Below are 21,713 nucleotides of genomic sequence, written 5' to 3' on the forward strand. Positions count from 1 at the left end.
ATAAGTCATCTTGAAAATGCAGAGTATCACAAGCAATATAGAACTGCATTGGCAGAGAGTAAAATTGTGACATTTGAATGGCTGTGGCACAGTTGGAAAAGAAAAAAAAAAGACTGAACAAATTTTACAACCTTCCAGGTTGGGATTTTCAAAAAGGAGCCTGAAGGATGGAATTCCACTGAAATGGACACCTAAACTTCTTCAGTTCCTTGGAAAATCATTTAAAAGTATTATTACTTTGTTGACAACTGACCAAGTCATGTAAGGGTCCTGCTGGAAGTCTGATTTAAGAAAACCAGAGAAAATTTTTTTCCTACGTGTTAAGATTAATTCTCTTAACAACCAAGAGTTACCAGGGAACAAGCCAGATTAAAAGGTTCATAATTACAACTCCAAAATGCTAAACACACTGGCTTTTGTGAAAGTACCTACAAGAAATTTAAACAAATTCCAAGTTTTCATGCCAAGTTGGATTTCTCAGAATATTCTGGTTTGAAATATTAGCCTTTATGAAAAACATGTGTTACAGTAAGACCTCAGACAATGGTTACAGACTGTTAAGAAGCTCATTGTCTTGATTCCAAGTAACTCTAAAACATTTCCATAATAGATCAGAACATTGTACTCCACTTTATTGAATTTCTTCCAACCCTGAACTCCTGCTAAGCCAATCCAAATGTCACTTGTGATGCCTTATGGTTATATCTTTTTTAAGTGTGCTTTTCGAAACACTTGATTTCAGTGTTTTTTTTTAGTATAGCCTCACTTTACTTACTTACCAGATAAAAAGTAATTCCTTGTATGGTAAAAGTAAACTTTTATTTTGTGGCAGGTATCAAATTAAGCCTGTTTAACATCCTTCTTTCAAACAGTTCTGCATATTAGTTTTTCCACAGTTACACTGCTGACTGTAATTACAATTGGCTAATGCAACAGTTTTGTTTTCCCACTAAAAATCTTAAAGAAAGGCTTGTTTGTAAGGAATTAAGCCATTCCTATTCATTTTGAAATATGCAGCATTTTACCATACCCTGAAGTATGATTTGTGTAGTATGCTGAATTCAAAGCAAAGCATTCTTACTACAACAATGTAGTGGCAACACAGGACTCACAGGAGAAGTTTCCAGGTCTCATATACTACTTCCACAGTCGGAATACACCCAGCCATAGGAACAGTCTATTCTCTGCCATCTCAAATACTGAGCATGGCTTGTTGTTCAAAAAAACATAATATTTTTACACCATAATCTTTATTACTTGTTACTGCTTAACAATTTTCAAACCATATTGTGTAAAGACTTCATAAACAAAACTGAGGGGTATTAACAGTGATCACAAAAATGCGTGACTGACTCTGTAGCGTGGAGGGTAACTGTGCCATTAGTAATCACATTTGCCAAAAAGGAGGGAAATAGATCAGCAGTAAAAGCCTTCTGCCAGCAAGTTACTATTTAAATAGGTGACCAAATATTCAACTTTTGGGTTTTTTTAGATTTATTTAATTGTGCAACCTGTGTAATGAATAGTAACATGTATGCAATGTGCGTAGGTACAAGACAACACAATAATTCTAAATGAACATGCACTGACTTCACATACTTAGCATGTAAAATGGTTCTATATGGATTCCAGGGACACTGTAGGGTCAATTTTCAGCTCGATAATGAATAAAATTAATTACTAGTGATTAGAATTCTGTGTGTGCTCTTACCCTTTGGAAAGTCCTACTTTGCTGTGTCTAACTAGGTGACACGTACATGAAAACTTTTCCAAGCCTGCACTATTAATGACACAACTTGAGCACCTGAAAGTTGCCCTTCTAAAGCAAGAGAGCACATGTCCTCAATTGTATTTGCATATTTCTACAGTAAATAGAACACAGCTTCCATACACTAACACCCATTCTAACAAGAACATAATTTGCTGATAATTATTTACACTTTAGATGTGTAAAGTACACCCCTAGATAGCACTCAGGGGAGAAGTACATGAGAAGTACACTTCCATCAGAAGTGGACATAAAAATAGCACTATTTCACAGAAACAGAACTAGCCACCATAACATACCATAGTAAGAGCAGTCTATCTGACAACCAAATCCCAAAGCCAACACCTTAACTAAGTGATTCTCAACCTGTGGCCCGTGAGCCGCTTGCGGCCCAATCAGCACAGCACAGCAGCCCATGTGACATCCTCAGGGCCATACAGGTAGTACTGGATGCGGCCCACAATGGTAAATAGTGCCTTAACTGAACCTGAAAGCAAATAGGAAGCCAGTGCAGCTTTTGAACTATTGTTGCTTTTTACCACCACCACCTAAAAGGTGGGAAGTAGTCTTCTACACTAACTTTCCAGTGGTCTTCAAATACAGTACATTGGATTATTGTAATCTAGACGACAGTAGCTAACAAACCTCTATATATGATTTCTCCACTAAAGGGTGACAAAGATAGACTGTTAACATGGGTTACATAATCCCCCAATTTAAGGACGCTCATACCAAAGTCTATAGAAGTTCAAATCCCTGTATGGGTCATCACTTGTAATTATGGCCTTGGCTGGATCATCATATACAGGGATTGCACCCAGGAGCTAAAAACCCATGAGCCTCTACTGCTAGAGCTAAAATAGTAGCCTGCATTAGTTCAGAGACAGAAGGTTCAAACCTCCATATATGGTCACTTATTAGAGGGGAAGTATCAACGCTTCAGTTAACATGGGTTACACAAGGGTTCTTATGGCAGGGCCATGATCAGGGGAAAATGGAACTAGCTCCTTGTCTCACATAAGTGGAAAAATATTATTAGCCAATGATGCCTCCTGCAATTCAAAACCCTAAAGATGACAAATGAACCCCCAAATTGCAAATCTCTTGGGCCAAAAATGGCCCAAGCCACACAAAACAACAAGACTCACTCTTGTAATGTCTTAAAAATTTCTTCTGCACACTCTCACCATCTGTGTTATCCAGGCAGTTTTCAGCCAACTCTCATCCAAATCTCAATTTCAATTAGACACAGAGAATGGGGAGGTAAAACAGATGGAGCTGAATCCCATCCACACATCAGTGACACTACAACACAAACTATCTCAATTACCTCTAATGGTCTCAAATACATATTAAGACAAAGGAATAATAAAATAGAGCCGCAGGGAAGTTTGCCTTAGAGACTGTTTGGCTGGTAAGCAATTGCCTAAAACCACATTTTGAGGCTTTTAAAAGTTCAGACTAGAACGCATTTAAAAGCGCCCTAGTCAGGTCCCGCAGAAGAATTAACAAACCTTATTTGCAATGGAATGCCAACTGAGAGAAACAGCATGGACATCTTCTCAAGATAAATCATAGACCAATGCCAACTTGATCATATCTAGGCTGAAAGACAAGGTGGTAGGGTTCAAGGAATCTGAGGACAAGACACGCATTTTGCTATAACCTTCACAATAATCTTCACCAAAAAGAAAATAAAGCATGATTACTGGAAAGATTATCAGTCACAAAAATTGATTTTTGAATGACGACTGAAACTATGCATAGTAGTGTTCTCCACGTTCTACTTTTTTTAGGGAGGGCCTGGACATTTACCAGCACCCCCTGCAATTCCTCCCCTCTTACTATACTCAAAGCACACAAAGAGCCAGTGCCTTTTACAGTACCTTCAGAATCTCAATGGGCAGGATCTGCTGGAACTCATCCAGAAAAGACACTGCCTCTGTTCCTTCCAGACACGCATCTGCCCCTACAATGGCCATTTGCCAAGTTGGTGTCTAATTCATCTTATTTGTGAAGAACTAAAAAAATCCCTTAGCATGAAAGATAGACTCGGCCAAAGAGCCAACATGATAGCAAAATATGTTAAAAGGAGACATATTGCTTGTCCATATCTAGGTCTTAGATGGCCAAAAACTTTTAACAGAACAAATTTAATAATGGAGCAAATAGAGAAGCAGGTCATCAGGAAACACCTTCAAATCCATATACACAGGAACACACAAGTGATTATAGCAACTTTGCATGCCTATGACTAACTGATTTGGAATTGGGTTGCTTATGAAATTATATTCTACAAAATAAGAATAGTCTGCAGAGAGATTATAGTCTGAAAGAATACACATTTGTGATCTCATAAAGTATGCTATTATTGTATTGTGTCCTAGCCCAACAAATGGGACTCTTAATTCCCCAAATTAGACAAGCTAAAAGGATTATATTTGAAAGGAAGTGTTCTATAGGTACAGGGACCAGTGTTAAAATATTTATCTAGCTGGATAGCTGTAAGAAAGGGTTTAATGATGGATGCTGAAGTTATTTTGGTCTAACTACTGCCATTACAATAAACTACACATATAAAACCCACATTCATCTGCTCTACTAGAAGTTTAACTCCTTCAAATTTCACATTTTACAGAATTTCTCAAATTAACTTCACACATGCTGCATCCAAAGATGTACAGCGAGCGAACTGTATCTGATTTCATTGACATAACGTAACGAGAGCCTGATTTTTTTTTTAAAAAGTCCTGGCAGTCTAGCATTATTAATGCCCTTCAACATGAACTGCAAATGTAGCAGGTCAATGTTTTGCAACTGCATGCTAGATGATCCCAATAAACCATGGGGTAAGGAGTATTTGGTACATAATGAATTTCAGACCTCAGTCTTCATTTTCTTTTATAGGACTATCCCTGGTTTCCATCCTTAAGATGCTCAATCTGCATTATTTTGGTCCTATCACATCCACTACACAATTTGAGCTGAAAAATGGAGCCACGCAGCAGACAAATCCATTTCTTCTCTCCACAGAGTGTGGTTCTGTAGAGTTATTTTTAACCAGTTTCAAACCTTAATTTTCTATATCCCTGGGGAAAAAGTTGTCCACAGTTTTATATTCTTTCCACCCACGTATCCATAACCCTTAATTGGTTGTAAAATTAAAATATTCTGGACTTGCACCCTCACCTTCCAGGACTTCTATCATCTACTTGCCATTTTCCCTCACCTGAACCTGTTCAAAGTGTTAGGAGAAATGCCTCTACCACTATATTGAAGTCATTCTCCCCCCCCACCCCTCCCACACACACTGTGCTGTCCTGAAATGCTGTGTTTTTGTTCAACTGATTTCAGTTGAAGGCAGTATGTTTCAGGAGTTGGAAGTTGAAATTCAGTAAAAATACTCCAGTCATGTAAGATACATTCTGTACTTGTCAGTATTTCAAAAAGATGCAAGAGGTGAAGTGGAAGTAGAAGTAGAATTTTCTATTGGAAACTTGAACCAGAATTCATTTTGATTAGGCCCGTTGATTAATCGCACTTAACTCACACGATTAACTCAAAAAAATTAATTGCAATTAATTGTAGTTTTAATCGCACCGTTAAACAATACTTCGGATGTTTCTCTACATTTTCAAATATATTGATCTCAATTACAACTCAGAATACAAAAGTATACACTGCTTAACTTATATTATTATTTTTGATTACAAATATTTGCACTGTAAAAATGATAAACAAAAGAATTTTTCAGTTCATCTCATACAAGTACTGAAGTGCAAACTTACAAATGTAGATTTTTTTTTTGTTACATAACTTCACTCAAAAAAAACAAAATACAAAACTTTAGAGCCTACAAGTCCACTCAGTCCTAGTTCTGAGTCGGCCAATCGCTAAGACAAACAAGTTTGTTCACATTTACAGGAGATAATGCTGCCCTCTTTTATTTACATCACCAGAAAGTGAGAATTGTAGCCAGCATTGCAAGGTATTTATATGCCAGATATGTTAAATATTCATATATCTCTTCATGCTTTGGCCACCATTCCAGAGGACATGCTTCCATGCTGATGACACTTGTTAAAAAAAATAATGCATTAATTAAATTTAGGACTGAATTCCTTGGGGGAGAATTGTATGTCTCCAGCTCTGCTTTACCCGCATTCTCCCATATATTTCATGTTATAGTAGTCTTAGATTATGACTTAGCAAATGTTGTTCATTTTAAGAACACTTTCACTGTAGATTTCACAGAATGCAAAGAATGTGAGATTTCTAAATATAGCTACAGCACTCTACCCAAGGTTTAAGAATCTGACGTGCCTTCCAAAATCTGAGAGGCATGAGGTGTGGAGCATGTTTTCAGAAGTTTTAAAAGAGCAGCACTCCAATGCAGAAACCACAGAACCCAAACTACCAAAAAAAGAAAATCAACTTTGTTGGTGGCATCAGACTCAGATGATGAAAACGAACATGCATCGGTCTGCACTGCTTTGGATTGTTATCGAGCAGAACCCGTCATCAGCATGGATACATGTCCTCTGGAATGGTGGTTGAAGCATGAAGGGGTATATGAATCTTTAGCACATCTGGCATGTAAATATCTTGCAACACCACCTACAACTGTGACACGCGAACGCCTATTCTCACTTTCAGTAACGTTGTGAACAAGAAGTGGGCAGCATTATCTTCTGCAAATGTAAACAAACTTGTTAGTCTGAGCCATTGGCTGAACAAGAAATATGACTGAGTGGACTTGTAGGCTCTAAAGTTTCACACTGTTTTATTTATTAATGCAGGGGGATTTTGTACATAATTCTACATCTGTGAGTTCAACTTTCATGTTAAAGACATTGCACTTCAGTACTTGTATTAGGTGAATTGAAAAATACTATTTCTTTTGGGGTGTTTTACAGTGCAAATATTTGTAATAAAATCAATATAAAGTGAGCACTGTATACTTTGTATTTTGGGTTATAATTGAAGTCAATTAAATAAATGGTGTTATTATTAACAGTGCGATTAATCGCTCAATTTTTTATCGATTGACAGCCCGAATTCTGATGATTAACTGAATTGTATGGGTCACGGCTCAATACTTCCATACACAAAATTCATTTCTATATTATGTAGACATTTGATGCATTTCATCTACCAGGACTTCCTGGAATTCTTACATTAGCATTCAGTTTATATCATTGTGCGTGTCACTTGTCCAAATACTTTCACAATGAAAAATCCATTAAAGTTGCATCTGTTCATTACAAGATAATCAGCAGTAAAGCCAACTCTGCAGCACCCCAAGTAATGTCACATATACAATCTATGAACCAACTGAAAAAGTATTAAAAGCAAAAAACCTTCATAATAAAATCTCTAAAATTGAAACCAAAGAATTATGATGCAACATATTTTGCAACTGTTGCAGACAAAGAAAGCTGTGTCATTAACAAAGAAAGAATTAAGGACATGTGGAATGGAGTACCAATAACCGACCACAGTAGACTTTCAAAAATAAGGGGCCTAATTCTCCATTGCCTTGCACATCCTGTAGTAATTTACACCTGAGCAAAGGGTAAATGCTACCAAGTCGGAATTGTTCACTCATTCTAGTAGTAGTATTTTACACCCACTTTGCACTCGCTTCAACCACGTGCCTCTGAAAGTCAGGGGAGAATAAGGGCCCCAGTGTTCACACTGAACGTATTTTGTTAGTTCAGCTTAAGAGTACTGAAGTCAAGTAACTGAGAACAAAGCGCAAATGAGTAATTCATTTCTAGTTCTAGGAAACCAATTGAAGAAACAAACCATCTAAACAATTATAGCATTCTATTAAAAATTCTTCTAACATGCAGATCCTACACAACCTTTTTTGTTTCTTGTAGTTTAAGTCATTAAGAAAAAATAAGTATGTAGTTCACTGAAGAAACGTTTACCAAACTAAGACCACCGAGTGCAGTCAAGTCTTATTTTATTCTCCTTTCTGTAGAAAGACACATTTAAGAACATCCAAAGCAATAAACATCTTACCTTTATTTTGAGACATTGCATACAAAAGACAAAGTACAAAAAGAGCATAGTAATCATCTTCAGTACAGTCCTGTGCATTATATACCATATCGAGAAAAGGCCTGTGGAAAAAAAGAGTAGTATTAAAATGGTGGTTTTGTTCGGATGCCTGAAGAACTAGCTAATTGTAACATAGCCTGTGCCATTACCTCCCTATGGAACAGAATGACTCACTATCCAACTATGCCCCAATTTTCTCTTTAGATATGGTAAAGAGCAAAAGTCAAGCTGTTTGAAAGCAGTTATTTTATTAAAAAGAAAAGGAGTACTTGTGGCACCTTAGAGACTAACCAATTTATTTGAGCATAAGCTTTCGTGAGCTACAGCTCACTTCATCGGATGCTGTAGCTCACGAAAGCTCATGCTCAAATAAATTGGTTAGTGTCTAAGGCGCCACAAGCACTCCTTTTCTTTTTTGCGAATACAGACTAACACGGCTGCTACTATGAAACCAGTTATTTTATTGTGTTTATTACTGGTATTACACCTGTCATTTTAGTAGGAATTTTCCCCAGCACCCTCCCAAATGATTGCCTTCACTTATAATGGGTTATCTTTCAGGCCCAATGTTCACTGGCACTGGTGCCTTAAAAAACCCCGGGGAAAAAAATTACGGACCATTAGACATTCCACAGTTTGTTCTAAGCAGACACAACGAACTTCAGGGGATTGTTTATACCTGTGTGTGATGCAAAACTGCATTGGAACATATGGAAAACTAACATATATTAACCATGTTCATCTTCAGGACCAATGAACAACTTTGAGATGGTTACACTATTGGTTAGTATAAATAAAAGCAATGTTTACTAGAACACAGCTACAAGTTTTACTCTAAGCCATCTATGGAGGAAACTATTATCCTTCCTATGTGGAGGAACAGAAGTCTAAAAGAAGAAACCTGAGCTGTTTAAACTGATTTCAGACCACTGTTATCTTGAGTTCGATGTGGGGTGATTCAGTGACTAGTGCCAGAGACTTTACACAATCAAGTCATGACAGAGTTGTGACCAAGTAGATACTTTCAAAACTCAATTTCTGGACTAAACAGACATCTGGAAAAAAAGAGCTAGGGCACAGTGGAGCAGCTATTAGGACCAAAAGGATTTTTATATAAAAGCATTCAATTATGTGCAACTAACAAAACCAATAACTAGGTTCTGAGGCCTGCTTTTCAGCCTTTTTTGTAGAGCATGGCTAAAGTTGTCCTGTTTTGTACAATCACCCTTTGTTTCTCTATAGTCTCTACTATTGCAACATACTTGGCTTTAATTTCGTACAACCTAAATAGGAAGCAGAGTTTGGTTGGGAACAACACTTCAAAGGAGGCTGGGTAAGATACCAAGCTTCAGCACTATTTTAGCACTTTTCACTTTCAGAAAGCTAATAATTACAATACTAGTTAGATAAACATATACACTGATTCTATAGATGAACTGAGGCAGTTTAATTGCTAGTTATAGGGTCTCTGGGCTGAAACCCAGTGTAACAGACAGGCCTGGGTTCCAGTGCTAGACACTGGCACAGAATCCTGAGCTGGGGCTGAACACTGTCTGGCAACAGTGTTTGAACAGTTGTTCTGTTGGACGTTAAGCTCAGAAGGGGTGGACTAAATGGTGACCTGGCCAGAGGGCTAAGTTTCCAGAACAAAAGGCTATTACAGAGTGAGCAATGAGCAGCAAGATGGCAGCTGGCGCAGTGAGCTTCATTCCCTAACCTAGATGCAAGGAGGCACGCTTCACAGAACCAAAAAAATATTAGGTATCAGAAACGTGTACAATGAAGTGTACAATATGACAAGTAGGAATTTATTACATTGGACTGAAAGTATGAAATGCTTTAATACCAATAATAAAGCCCAAAATAGAAAAATGAGTACGCTCCTATCCTCTCAATACCACCGCCATAAAAGACAATCCTGGATGTTCCTTTGGATACAAGAGAAGCAGTCACTATGCAAGCAAGTTTCACTGCATTTTTCCAGCCTCTCCTGCCACTAGTTTAGCCATGATCACAGCATATAACCTACAATCAGGCATTTCAGATGTGTGGTCTTCTTTAAAACCACATTTATTGCATCTATAAACAATTCAGCCATTTGCTGTATTCCATTCAACTATACAAGTGTTAGCTAGAAGTCAGGTAGGGCAGAGAACACGGGAAGTACAGACATGACTTAAAAGTTCCTCCCCCATCTGCCCCATCCATCCTCACACAAAAACTAGCTTGGGGGGAACTGAGAACCGAGCCATAATGTCCTGCCTTAGCAGGAAGTTTGAACTTGATGGTCCTATATGCCTTTTCCCAACTACTGTACTATGATTCTAGGTACATCAGTGCAGAACAACAAAATCCAATGCGTCATTTGGCTACTGTTTATGTAGCAAATACTGTGCTGACAAATATATTTTCCAGTTATTTTTGCTCCCACTAATAATGATTAACGTGAGTTCTATTTGAAGGATCAGACTGGAAATGACTTTTTAAATTTCTACAGAATTCCAGATTCTAGTATCTCCCCCAATATTAAACAAATGTTAATACCTACAGGGATTCTATTTATCCTCAAATTGATCCACCTTAGCATTCAAATGTCGAGCACATTAAAACTTGCAAAATTAAGGTTTGTTTACACACAATATTGTTAAATTTCGTGCCTTATAGAGCTGGATCTACATTAGACATCATCATTTAAAAAGTCAACATGTGCCAATACAGACCACACTCAGGGCTTGGCTACACTTGCGAGTTACAGAGCAATAAAGGAGCCCTGAGTGCACTAGCTCACTACCCATCCACACTTGTAAGGTACGTAGAGCACTCTGACTCCGCGGCTACAGCACAGCTGCTACTCCACCTCAGCGAGTGGAATAACGTTTGCTGCACCCCCGCTGAAGCGCTGCAGCGCCAGTGTGAACAAGGTGTTGCTTTACTGCGCTCTGATCACCCTCGGGAAACATCCCATAATCCCCTTAAGTCAAGTGGCCACTCTTGTCATTGTTTGGAATCGGCTGAAGGAATGCCCATTGAAAGCTCCGTTTCTGACAGCTGGCTGCTTATCTCCTCTGAGACAAAACAACCATTACTGTGGAATGCTGTGAGAGAGAGAGAGGGGGGTGGTGAGGAAGGGGGCATCTGCTGCTGTCTGAACTTACAAGACAGCATGCTGACATGCTCTCAGCCCCCCAAAAAACCACTCTCCCCCCACATACACGCTCCCTGTCACACTCCACACACGCCCATTTGAAAAGCACATTGCAGCCACTTGCATGCTGGGATAGCTGCCCATAATGCACCACTCCCAATGTCGCTGCAAGTGCTGCAGATGTGGCCAAGCCAGTGTGCTTGAAGCTGTCAGTGTGGACAGACTGCAGCATTTTCCCTACTGTGTTCTACGAAGGCTGATTTAACTCAAAGTGCTCTACATCTGCAAGTATAGCCATGCCCTCAGTTATCTCACTTTCCACCAGTATTTCATAACTTTCGGAAAGTGCAAACTTCGTTATGACATTTGTAGTGATCCATTAGATTGGATAACCAAAATAGGAAAGATATTCCTTATAAACAGATCCAATCTTTAATGCAAAAAAATATTTCATCCAGTTTATTTCATTATACGGGGAAGGATTCAAATAGAGTTTAGAATGCTGAGGTATCAAAAAAATTCAAGTTTTTAACTGTTTCTTAACCAAGAAACTGAAAAATTCACTTTAACAAAAAGTCTTGTGTAGTATTTTACTTTGCTAAGTCTAGGAATACTTCCCTTACATGTGTGATAAGATCTACTCTTGCTTTTAGACGTGCTTCACTTCTGCACAGATGGCATTTGAACGAAGATGCAAGATGCTGTTAGATCGCTATCTATATTCTCATCTGTCCTGAAATGCAAATATCTGACAAGGTATTAGGATGATCAGATGAATACTTTGCATTTTGAAGACTTAAAAGCTAATGTTCTAATACCGTCAGGCACTGTCCTTAGTCCTATCATGGCCAAGTTCATTTTATAAAAAGTGGTAAACCAGAATCTCTTGCTCACTCACACTTCACTTAAAAAACCCCTATGCTGCCCACACTTGCTAGTAACTGTAACATTATGTTCCCATTACTGTCACCCATCTTTACGCTTCATGAAGCCGTCCCACTTGACAATTAGACAAGTGTGGTAGAGGTAATCTCTTTTACTGGACCAACTTCTGTTGGTGAAAGAGACAAGCTGTCAAGCTTACACAGCGCACTTCCCTAAAGAAGAGCTCCATGTAAGCTTGCCTTTCACCAGCAGAAGTTGTTCCAGTTAAAAAAAAAAAAAAAAAAAAGTACCTCACCTACATTATATACACAACACTGCAAATCACTTGGATAAAAAAAATATGTTATTGTCAACGTGTTCTGTTTACCAAAATTGCTATTGATCACCCCAGCATCCAAACTAAACTACTGCAGGGTATGTTGACATCTAAAAAGTCATTTACCCAACACAGGGGGAAAAAGCAGAACAGGATACTCTAGGACACAATAGAGAAAATTATCTCAAAAACAGAATCAATATTTTACTTTTTTAAAAAATTTAAATCATTTACATGTTACTAATTCTTTAGCAATTTAAGACAATCAAATGGGAAGAAAGTGAACATTTGGCACATCCTTTAGTTTCCTAATTGTTAGTAGTATTTCAGATTTTAACTGCTAAGAATTAATTTTCACACTTAAAAGGCTCTTCGGCACCAAAAAGATTAACGTCATTGCTGCGAGACTCCCACCTAGCATAATGGAACCCTGATCTCGACTGAGGCTTCTGGGTACTACTGTAAGAAAAGTGGCAAACCAAACGACATACAAAACACATCCTCAGAACACAGTTTGTGTGTTACATGTAATGCTTCCTATTCTGGCATACAACATACAGAACTGCTCTAAGACAAGGCACCCCTTTCAGGCAGGGAAACTCGATACAGCAGCCTCCAGGGAATGAAGAGGATAGACACTGCTTCCTTACTGACACACCTTCTACATGACCATATACAAGACAGCTACACCAGTCAAAGGCAAATGTTTGGATGAGCCATAAATTGGGAGGGCGGGGGGGGGGGGACGAGGGAAGAGAAGAGAGACGACAAAATTGAAAAAAAGAAAAAAGAAGCAGAAGGAAGGAACCTGGACAGGTGAATTACAATTCTTTCATACCTGCTCCAGTTTATCATTTCATTCCCAGAGGCTGCAGCACTCTTTTCTTCATCAGTTGTATTCTGCTCTGTCACAGTTGAGATAGACAATTCTGACATCTTACACCGCTCCATGATTACCATCTCTATTTCTTAAAAGAAAGAGCTAAAATTGAGTTTAGAGGAAGATGTGACCTATTTGAAGTATTCTTTATGTGAAAAAGTGATTTTTAAAAAAAGTGTTATGCACCTAAAAATGAGGGAAGACACTGCTTATGTGTCAGAATATACACAGAGGCTTTCTGATTTTCCTACCATCACCACAAAATATTAAAAAGCATTTCTTATAAGATTTAAAAAACACAATCTGAAGGAAATAAACTCGGGGTTTCATAAATAATTACACCATCAGTTCTGAATACGAAAGCCTTTACAAAACTTAACGGACAAGCATTTTAAACAGCATTTTTTAAATGGTCAGCATTTGCCAAAAAACTATTTACACTTTCAATTATCTCAGGGGCTTTAAGTGAAAAACTGTTCACTCTACGCCCAAACATAACAAAACTAGTGTATATATATAACTGCTTCAGATTTTATAAAAAATACATTGGCACAAAAAAAAAAAGAGGTGGAGGGAAACAGTATGTGGAATTTAAAGGAGCAGTACAGTTGTTACTGTAGTAACTAATGCAAACAAACTCTGTTTATGGCTAATATTTCTGGTTCTGAGTATGAAACTATTACGTTTCAAAGTCTTTCAACAAGTGGTCTATAGACAGACACTTCCTCCACAACACTGAGGAAATTCAGTTTTGGTAAAGGTCTCCCTAAATTTCTTTAGGTGTAGGCTAAAGAAAACATTGAGGTATTGAGACTTTTTTCCAGTAAACATTAAATTTGTGCATACAGGCAGTTTGTAAAGCCACTCTTCTCCTGACACAAGGAGTTCCTTGTGGTTCTTCACTGGTGATGTCAAAACTTCATTCCCTCACAGAGAGCAATGGAAGCCCTAGGCTACCATTTGACGGACTGCATATTTAGTCACACAAGAAACCCCTCACTGCCAGACAGCCGACAGATCCACTAAGAGCTACCAACTCATTGACTTCGCTGATCCTTTCCTGTCTAGTGCATGGTCCAGTGCTAGAAGGCAGCATGCCATAAAGAAAAGACCGTTTCAGACCCTGAAAACTTAAACTTTGTAAGTGCTGGCTCACTTGTTTACACCCCCATAGCTCATTGGCACCAGGGTCAAGTGACAGAGATCTTATAGGTATGCAGAGGCTGAGACGCTCAGCCACAGGTGAAGTGGACAGTGGATAGGGTCCTATGTATCCCTCTCTGCACACAGAGCCACTTGATGGCAAGATCTGCATGTCACTCAGGTGTAACAAATTGCTATCGATCACCCTTATAGCATACAAACTACCATACATCTACACCCGATACCCTGAAATCTAGAGAAAAGATAACTTTCTGGCCACAGCTTGCACTATAGCATTATCATGTAGCAGGATTTTGACTGACACAAGCCATGGAGAAATTTACTCCTGACAATTTACAAACCTCTGGACCATGTCCCTGGATCCCTCCCCTCTATGATACTGAGCTGTGTTTTTCCAAGGCAGTCACGTTAAGAGTATTCCCCTCATACACATTTGTAAACGTCTACCATTTTCTCAAATAAAAACACTCTACCAAGTAAGTGGAAGTATTAAAATATTTAAATTTTAGAGAAAAACTAATAAGAGGCTACATAAACAAATAAGAAAAACCAAACCAACCATGAAAAAACAAGATGTTACTAAAAGGATACTTTAGTATATCTATGTAACAAGATTCTAGGATTGTCACTGTGTCACTCTGAATCCTAGAATGTCTGCGGAGTCAGTGTGAAGTGATGGAAACAGTTACGATCGTGACAGATCTTTTTGTTCAGAATATCATCAGGTTGAATCATCACTGAGCTTCATGGTCCATTACTGCCCCATTTTGAAATTCTCAGCCATTTATGGCCTTTTTTCTTTTAAACATATGACAACGGATTATACCCATGCAACAGCACAGGCTTTTAGCTATTAGTATAGGAATATCAAACAAATTATGCTGAATTGTAAATAGCCATGCTACTAACCAAGTTCTCTCCTATGCCCCTCCCTTAGCAGTCTCAAAAATCGGAAACTCTACTGTCAGTAGGCTTAGCAGTTCAAACCCACAGCCAATTATTCCCTGGCAGTGACAACTGATTCCTCAAGCCAACTACTCTCAGCCCCACAGTCCACTCAGAGTAATCTGGGACTTTGCCTCCACCCTGAGGACAAGAGTCACCCACCCCAAAGACATGATTCACTCCGATTCTTCGTATTTTTCCTGTTTCCTCAGGAAAGTCCTTGACAACTGGCATGCAGACAGTATAATGTTTTGACACTTGTGCCATTTAATAGCCTAGAATCTAGCAAAATAATGGAATACAAAATTTCCTTGAGCATATGTGGTTTGTAAGGGAAGAGTTAAAGATAGTTACTTGCCCAGAAATTATAGAAAAATAAATTTAATCCATTTTTATCAAAGCCACATTTATGAGAAACAATCAGTGGTGTGTGTGGTTTTTTTTTTTTTCCTGTTATGGCTGCTCCTTGGAATCATGTATGTGGGCATGGTAAAAATATGAACTCCTTTTTATAGCCATGGAAACAAATTTATTAGAGGGGCTAAATTGAATGTCATTTTTACTTCTGACCTATGCACTGTGCACACCAATCTAACTCTGCTGAGACTACAACTAACATTTCTACTTTGTCAGAGTCCCCATCACTGCCATTTAAAAAAAAAAACAAAAACAAGTGAAGGTCAGACTTCAAGATACAGTGTCATCCTGGTGCATGCATGTAGCTCCATGGGAAGATATGAATCAATGAAAAGACAGCCAGCCAAATCAGCTCAAACCAATTAAGGAAGTGCTATTCCCAAGAATTACACAGGGCAAATTAATTCATAAACTTAAAGAGAGTCCAATCTTTTTCCATCAGCTATAGCCAAAATTGATAGATTCCTAGCCAAGAGATTCCACCTACACATCTCTCGGATTTCCTCAGTGCAAATCAACTTAGGTGCAGTGTCTGGTTGCCAGTGAACTCATGTAATTTTATAGTTCAGGTGCTAAGGATCAAAGTCTTACTGAGTCAGTGGATTGGTCAGGACTTCTAATTTTCTAGGCTAACCTAGGTACATATGAACTTATCCTTATGACTAACAAAAACAAAACTAGAACAAAGTGTTTATTAAAAATATTAGCATATAAAGATAAGTTACTCCAATGTGATATCTATCCAGTTGATAAAAACTGTTTTAATTCATCTGTAAAAACAGATCTAAACAGGCCTGTGGCTCTTATTTAAAGCTACTAAGTCACACTAAGTGATCACTACAGTACTCCCCAAATGTTTTCCTAATATTACTTTTTCACATAAATTGCTGTAATTGCCAGAGGGATGTCATAGGATTGCAAATGAAAGGGAAGGTGATGCACACCACAGTAAGTTGTCGTCCACATTGTGGGAAAAAAAAGTTTGAGTGAAAGCAGAGTAGTTGAGCAAGATATTTAGTTTCATTTAGCTACAAAAGCCTTAACATGCATTTCCATCCTAAGACAACAGTATATTAACATTACTAAGTTTTACAACAACTTTTCTGGATAAGTAGTATCCCCATTTTACAGAAGTGGAAACTGACAGGGTGAAATAAGAGACTGCCCCAACCTTGCACAGCAAGTCAGTAACACAGTTGGGGTTAATAGTTCCCTATTTTTACTCTTGTATCTTCTGATGCTGTTCCCTGTGACTGGAATGGCATCTTTATTCTTTCTACTAAACATCCTCAGTTTCCTTGAAATCCTGCCTCAAGACCCACATTTTGAGCTTAATGACCACCACTTCCACTGCTGTTCAGCTTAAGCCTCTCTTCAGTCACTATGCATGGCCCACAACGTTTGTTCCAACCCTCACTCTCCCTTTCCTTTACACCTAATTTTTTTTTTTTTCAAATGTTGTAGGTTTGCCTAATTTGGATTTAAAGCTTTTCAAGGTAAATGCTGAAGATTAAATTATAAAAGCTATATCATTGTCAAACTTATGATAACAGCCCCAGTTTGCCAGGAAGCAATACACACATGCTTTACAATATGTGGAGTCATGGAACAAAGCCCAATATGCAATACTTGGAATCATGGAACAAAGCCCAGTACATACTATGTTGATTAGCATGATGCTACTTGTTTGAAATTAGGAGTTAATGCTATGCTATGTACTAGGGGATTACCCAGGAGGATCATAAAAATTATGCAAACTACCCACTAAAGCCCTGTCCCCACTATAAAGAAACCAGGTTAAAGTGAGAGCTGTTCTGAAACATTTTTTGGTAGTGTTCTGACACTTGTATAAAAAGATTTTAAGTTGTAGTATGGATGCAAGCCATGTTAATGACCTTTAACCCACTTTAAGTGGATTAGAAAAAAGTTTTACACACTCCTCCCCGTTTAAGATATTAGGCACACAGAGATTTTTGCCCACTTCTCTAACATGGTCCCTTGCCCATCCCAAAATTAGTTTGTTAGGCCTCTTGAGAAACTGGAAAGAGGAAGAATTTTAAAAAATGCATTTCGTAAGCACAGGGAGTTCAATTATGTAATTTGAACAAAAAAATGACAATACACAGTCATTACATGCATTGTATTTAGCATCATTTACATGAAGTCAGAATAAAGAACTTGGAAGTTTTTAGGACAGATTAGTTACATGTATCAAAATGCAAGCAGGACATGAAAAAGGGCTCCCAAAGAAGTCATAACATAGGGGAAAAAAATTGTATTGTGTTATATGCTTCCTTAGATGCAGTGCTGTCATCGCGGTCTCATTTTATGCATAAAAACCTCTACTTTTTGATATGCATTTTCCTCTTCACTAGTAACTTAAAACAACGAAAGGAACTGAACCGCATACCTTTCTGGTGCACACCCAATACTTTAAATCTAATGATTCAGGCATGATAGTTCTGTGAAGCAACTAGAATGCACATCAGTCAGGTAATTAAATAAAAAAATTTGAGGGATTGCCGTTGGGGGGCTTTTTAACTAACAAATGATACAGACTTGTTAACAAGTCTTACAACACTAATTAATCACGTGCAGATAGCTAGAAGGTGTACTTGTGATTAAAGGCTGGATGCCACAGGAGAAACTGCAGACACTTCACATTTTCCACCAAATTAAACAGTCTTTTTTAAAGAGCTGAATTCTACATGGAGAGGTTGAAAAATAAGCAAGAATCACTGATAGTGGAAAAATCTAATGATTTTGTTTATTTAGTTATGCAATCAGTATTATAAATGAACAAAAAACATGAACTAGACCACAAACATGTGATATAATTAAATTATTAGCATATATAAAGTTTGCATGGTTTTCATTCATTGGTGCACTCACCTTCATTTTCTCCACTTGCCTTGATGCCTTTTGAACTACCCTCTGTACCTTTAGCCTTATCTTGGTCTTCTTGAGTATCTTCAAGTCCTCTCTCCTCTTCCTCCTCTTCACCAACGTTTTTATAGTTGGGTCTCTTTTGCAACCTCTTCTTTCCCTTATGCTTGTTAATTTCAAGAGATCTCTCCAGTGTCTCTGTAGGTTTTATGAAGCATCTGATGCTTGATTTTGCCTATTAAATTTAAATGAGATACATTTTTAGCTGTATATTTCTTCTGCAATTTAGCATAAAATGGGTAGAAGTAACTTCAGTTTGTACAAGACAAATTGTTATTTACAAATCTATAAAGCATTTCACCTACACACATCAAATTTAACTTAAAAAGGCCAGAAGGAGAATCTCAATTTAGCAATATCTAATTATCAGTAGTTCCAGGCCACCTACAAAATAAAGTTATTCTAATCTTAAAGGACTTGGTAGCATTAGGAAACATGAACACTTCAGGACAAGAAAGTTCTAGATCCATCTATTAAACATGACCATTTTAAAAGCATGTACCATCAAGAAAAAAATTGTCAAAAAGTAAACCTTGTTTTTTGCCATGCAAGAGCATACAATACTAAACTAAATCAAGTCCCACTGATGTTACAAACTGCACCAGCTGCTCTTTGAATTAGACCATGCAGGGGAGACAGCTCAGAGAGGACTCAGACAAAAGCCTATTGCAAAAAACAGGAAGGAGTGAAATAGTAAAAAACAAAAAACAAAAATGGGGCTGAAGAAAACCCATTAATATAAAATACAGCTTTTAAGTAAACTATAGGTATGCTTTTTATCTCAATGTGTTCAATGAAAAACTACCATACCTCTAACCTCTTTTTAAAGTTTTAAATAGAGGTCAAAGTGTACTTCACTGGTAGTTTTCATATCAACTTCAATTAAAAAGGCTAGTTTAATGTGTAAGAATGTTTAGAGTTAAAATACAACTACACTGAGTGTGTGTCTCAGGAATTTGCCTTCTCAAAAATTAAAAATATATAGAAAAAGAAAACATGCACCCATATTCAGTCAAAAAACTGAAATTTCCTAAATGTTTATGTACACAGCAGGCTCAAGCTGCAATGGTAAATGCTGAAAACCAGTAACTGTTCATCTGCTAATTACGTTAAAAGAGGACATTTAAGATACACTTCCTGTCTGCTCATATTCTGCATACAATATGGCTCCAAGAAAAACACTTTGCACTTGAAATGAAGGCCCCGATTATATAGAACTGAACACATTTGGATTCATTAAAATGTGTATGTTTTAACCCAAAAGTTGTCACAATATCAGACGTGGTATTACTTTCCTGTTGCTGATGTGATAGATAAATCTATTCAATTAAGGATAAGTATACCTAGACTATTACGTACAGTGTTCTTTTCTTGGCCTCATCCTTCACTATTAGCAAAATCCCTTAGTCCTTGGTGCATCTGCCTCAGTCACCATCATTCCCTCCTCTCCCCACCCCGCAAAAACCTATAATAAATTTCATAGGACTGGTTTACAATGGTGAACTAGTCTGCACCTCAGGGGTGTAAATTCTAGTGCACTTTAGCATGCCACACACTAACTGGCCTGTGTGGACCCTGCTGGTGTACACTGAAATTTCTCTAGTGCGCATAAACATAGTTCTGTTTCAAACAGAACTCCATTAACAGCATTAAGGAACTTTTCATGCATGCCAGCAGGGTCTACATGGGCCAATTAGCGCATGACACACTAGTGCATACTAAAATTTAAACCCCTCTGATGCAGACTACAGCACCAGGTAGACAAACCCTAATTGATTTCATTTTGTCCTTCTCTATACTCCGAAAACATCTCCGCAGATCTAGTTTTCTAAACTTATTTTGTAGTATGTATGTGGGTGGCATCCATTATAAAGAACTGAAAGATATGGCTTAACACAAGCCTGTTTCTTTTCTGATGCAAAGCTACAGTATATCAAAGCAGTTTAAGACTACATTCCCCACCCCCACCCCAAAAACGTGACAAATGCTGTAGATGGGTTTACTCATCGCCAGTCAACATAGGATGCTTGGCTTTTGCGGGGCTTTTTAACCTCCTTTGCTTTTCCACTAACAAATGATGCAGACTTGTTAATAAGTCTTATTAAAACAAATGCAAAACAAAGAGCAATTTGTTAAGTGAAAAAATTCAGTCACTGTATATTTACAGCTTCCATGGGCAATACTTCATCAGTTAAAATTGCTACCACATTTCAGGGTAAAAATAGTAGCAATATGGAAAAAAAAAAACACACCACGTAACAGCAGCCACTGGAGATAGTGGATATTGACTCCTGTTGTGCAGCAAGAGTATAAGATTTTTGTAACCTTATCTCGTCAAGTGACTGAAGACAGAAAATAAAAGACATGTTTCTTACCAGGACCTTTGGTGGTCTCATTTATTACAAAAACATAGTACCAGTATTTTATATGATATGATATGATTAAGTATATTTTCACAATATTACTGCATCAACCCATATCACACAAATTACCGATTATTCCAACTTTAGGATGTTTAACGTAATATTATTCAACTCAGTGCACTCCAGAATGAGAAGCATGTATAACACCCATACTGCTGTGCCTTAGATAGGAAATAAATAAGTTCTGGATAATTACAAATGAAGGCCGCTAAAGGCAAACATCTGTATGAACCATTCCCCTTAGCAACAGATGTGCAGCATTCCACTTACTAGGCTCATGAACAAGGAAAACACCTTCTCCAGTCATCCAGTGGTCTTATTTGCAAAGTTGCCACAAAATCATTGTATTGTTTATTTTTATTAAAAGCAATTTTCATTTGAGATGTGGGCAAGAAGCCTTAATGTCTATGAGTGCAAAGCTATGAAGTATCTGAAGAAATTCACACTCAGCAAAACAATTCCAATATTTCATCACACCTAGGCTTCTTTATTTAACCTGAACAATATTCCATATAGACAGCAACCTCAATCAATGGCCTAGAGGGACAGGGAAATCTTTAAATCATTGGGTGGTCTGTTAGTTGTAGGAGCCAGCCATACAAACAAGGTCAAAGGACTATGAGCACAGACTTTAAGGCCTGCTGGTCAGTTGCTCTGATTACTGCCAGCTGGCAGATCTCTCAGAATCAGCTTGTAAGGGGGAATTCCAGGAGCAAAGGACTGCTGAGAATGGCTGGTTTTCTTAAGTTTTGCTT

The 21,713-nt window shown here is 37.8% G+C and overlaps 1 protein-coding gene across 7 annotated transcripts in view; it reads right to left on the bottom strand.

Moving 5' to 3' along the window:
• CLEC16A (C-type lectin domain containing 16A) overlaps positions 1 to 21,713 on the bottom strand; it is a 185,758-nt gene that overhangs the window by 127,048 nt on the left and 36,997 nt on the right. For 6 of the 7 annotated variants that reach the window (XM_084641947.1, XM_084641946.1, XM_084641949.1 and 3 more), the window contains exons 10-12: positions 18,482 to 18,710; positions 13,022 to 13,151; positions 7,799 to 7,899 (exon numbers count right to left, since the gene is read on the bottom strand). In XM_084641947.1, the coding sequence (XP_084498073.1) occupies positions 7,799 to 7,899; positions 13,022 to 13,151; positions 18,482 to 18,710 (460 nt within the window). The remainder of the gene's footprint in view (positions 1 to 7,798; positions 7,900 to 13,021; positions 13,152 to 18,481; positions 18,711 to 21,713) is intronic. The other variant, XM_084641948.1, reaches the window with a different exon arrangement.

The sequence above is a fragment of the Lepidochelys olivacea genome, assembly GCF_965140295.1.
Source record: "Lepidochelys olivacea isolate rLepOli2 genome assembly, chromosome: 10".
Lineage (NCBI taxonomy): Eukaryota > Metazoa > Chordata > Testudines > Cheloniidae > Lepidochelys > Lepidochelys olivacea.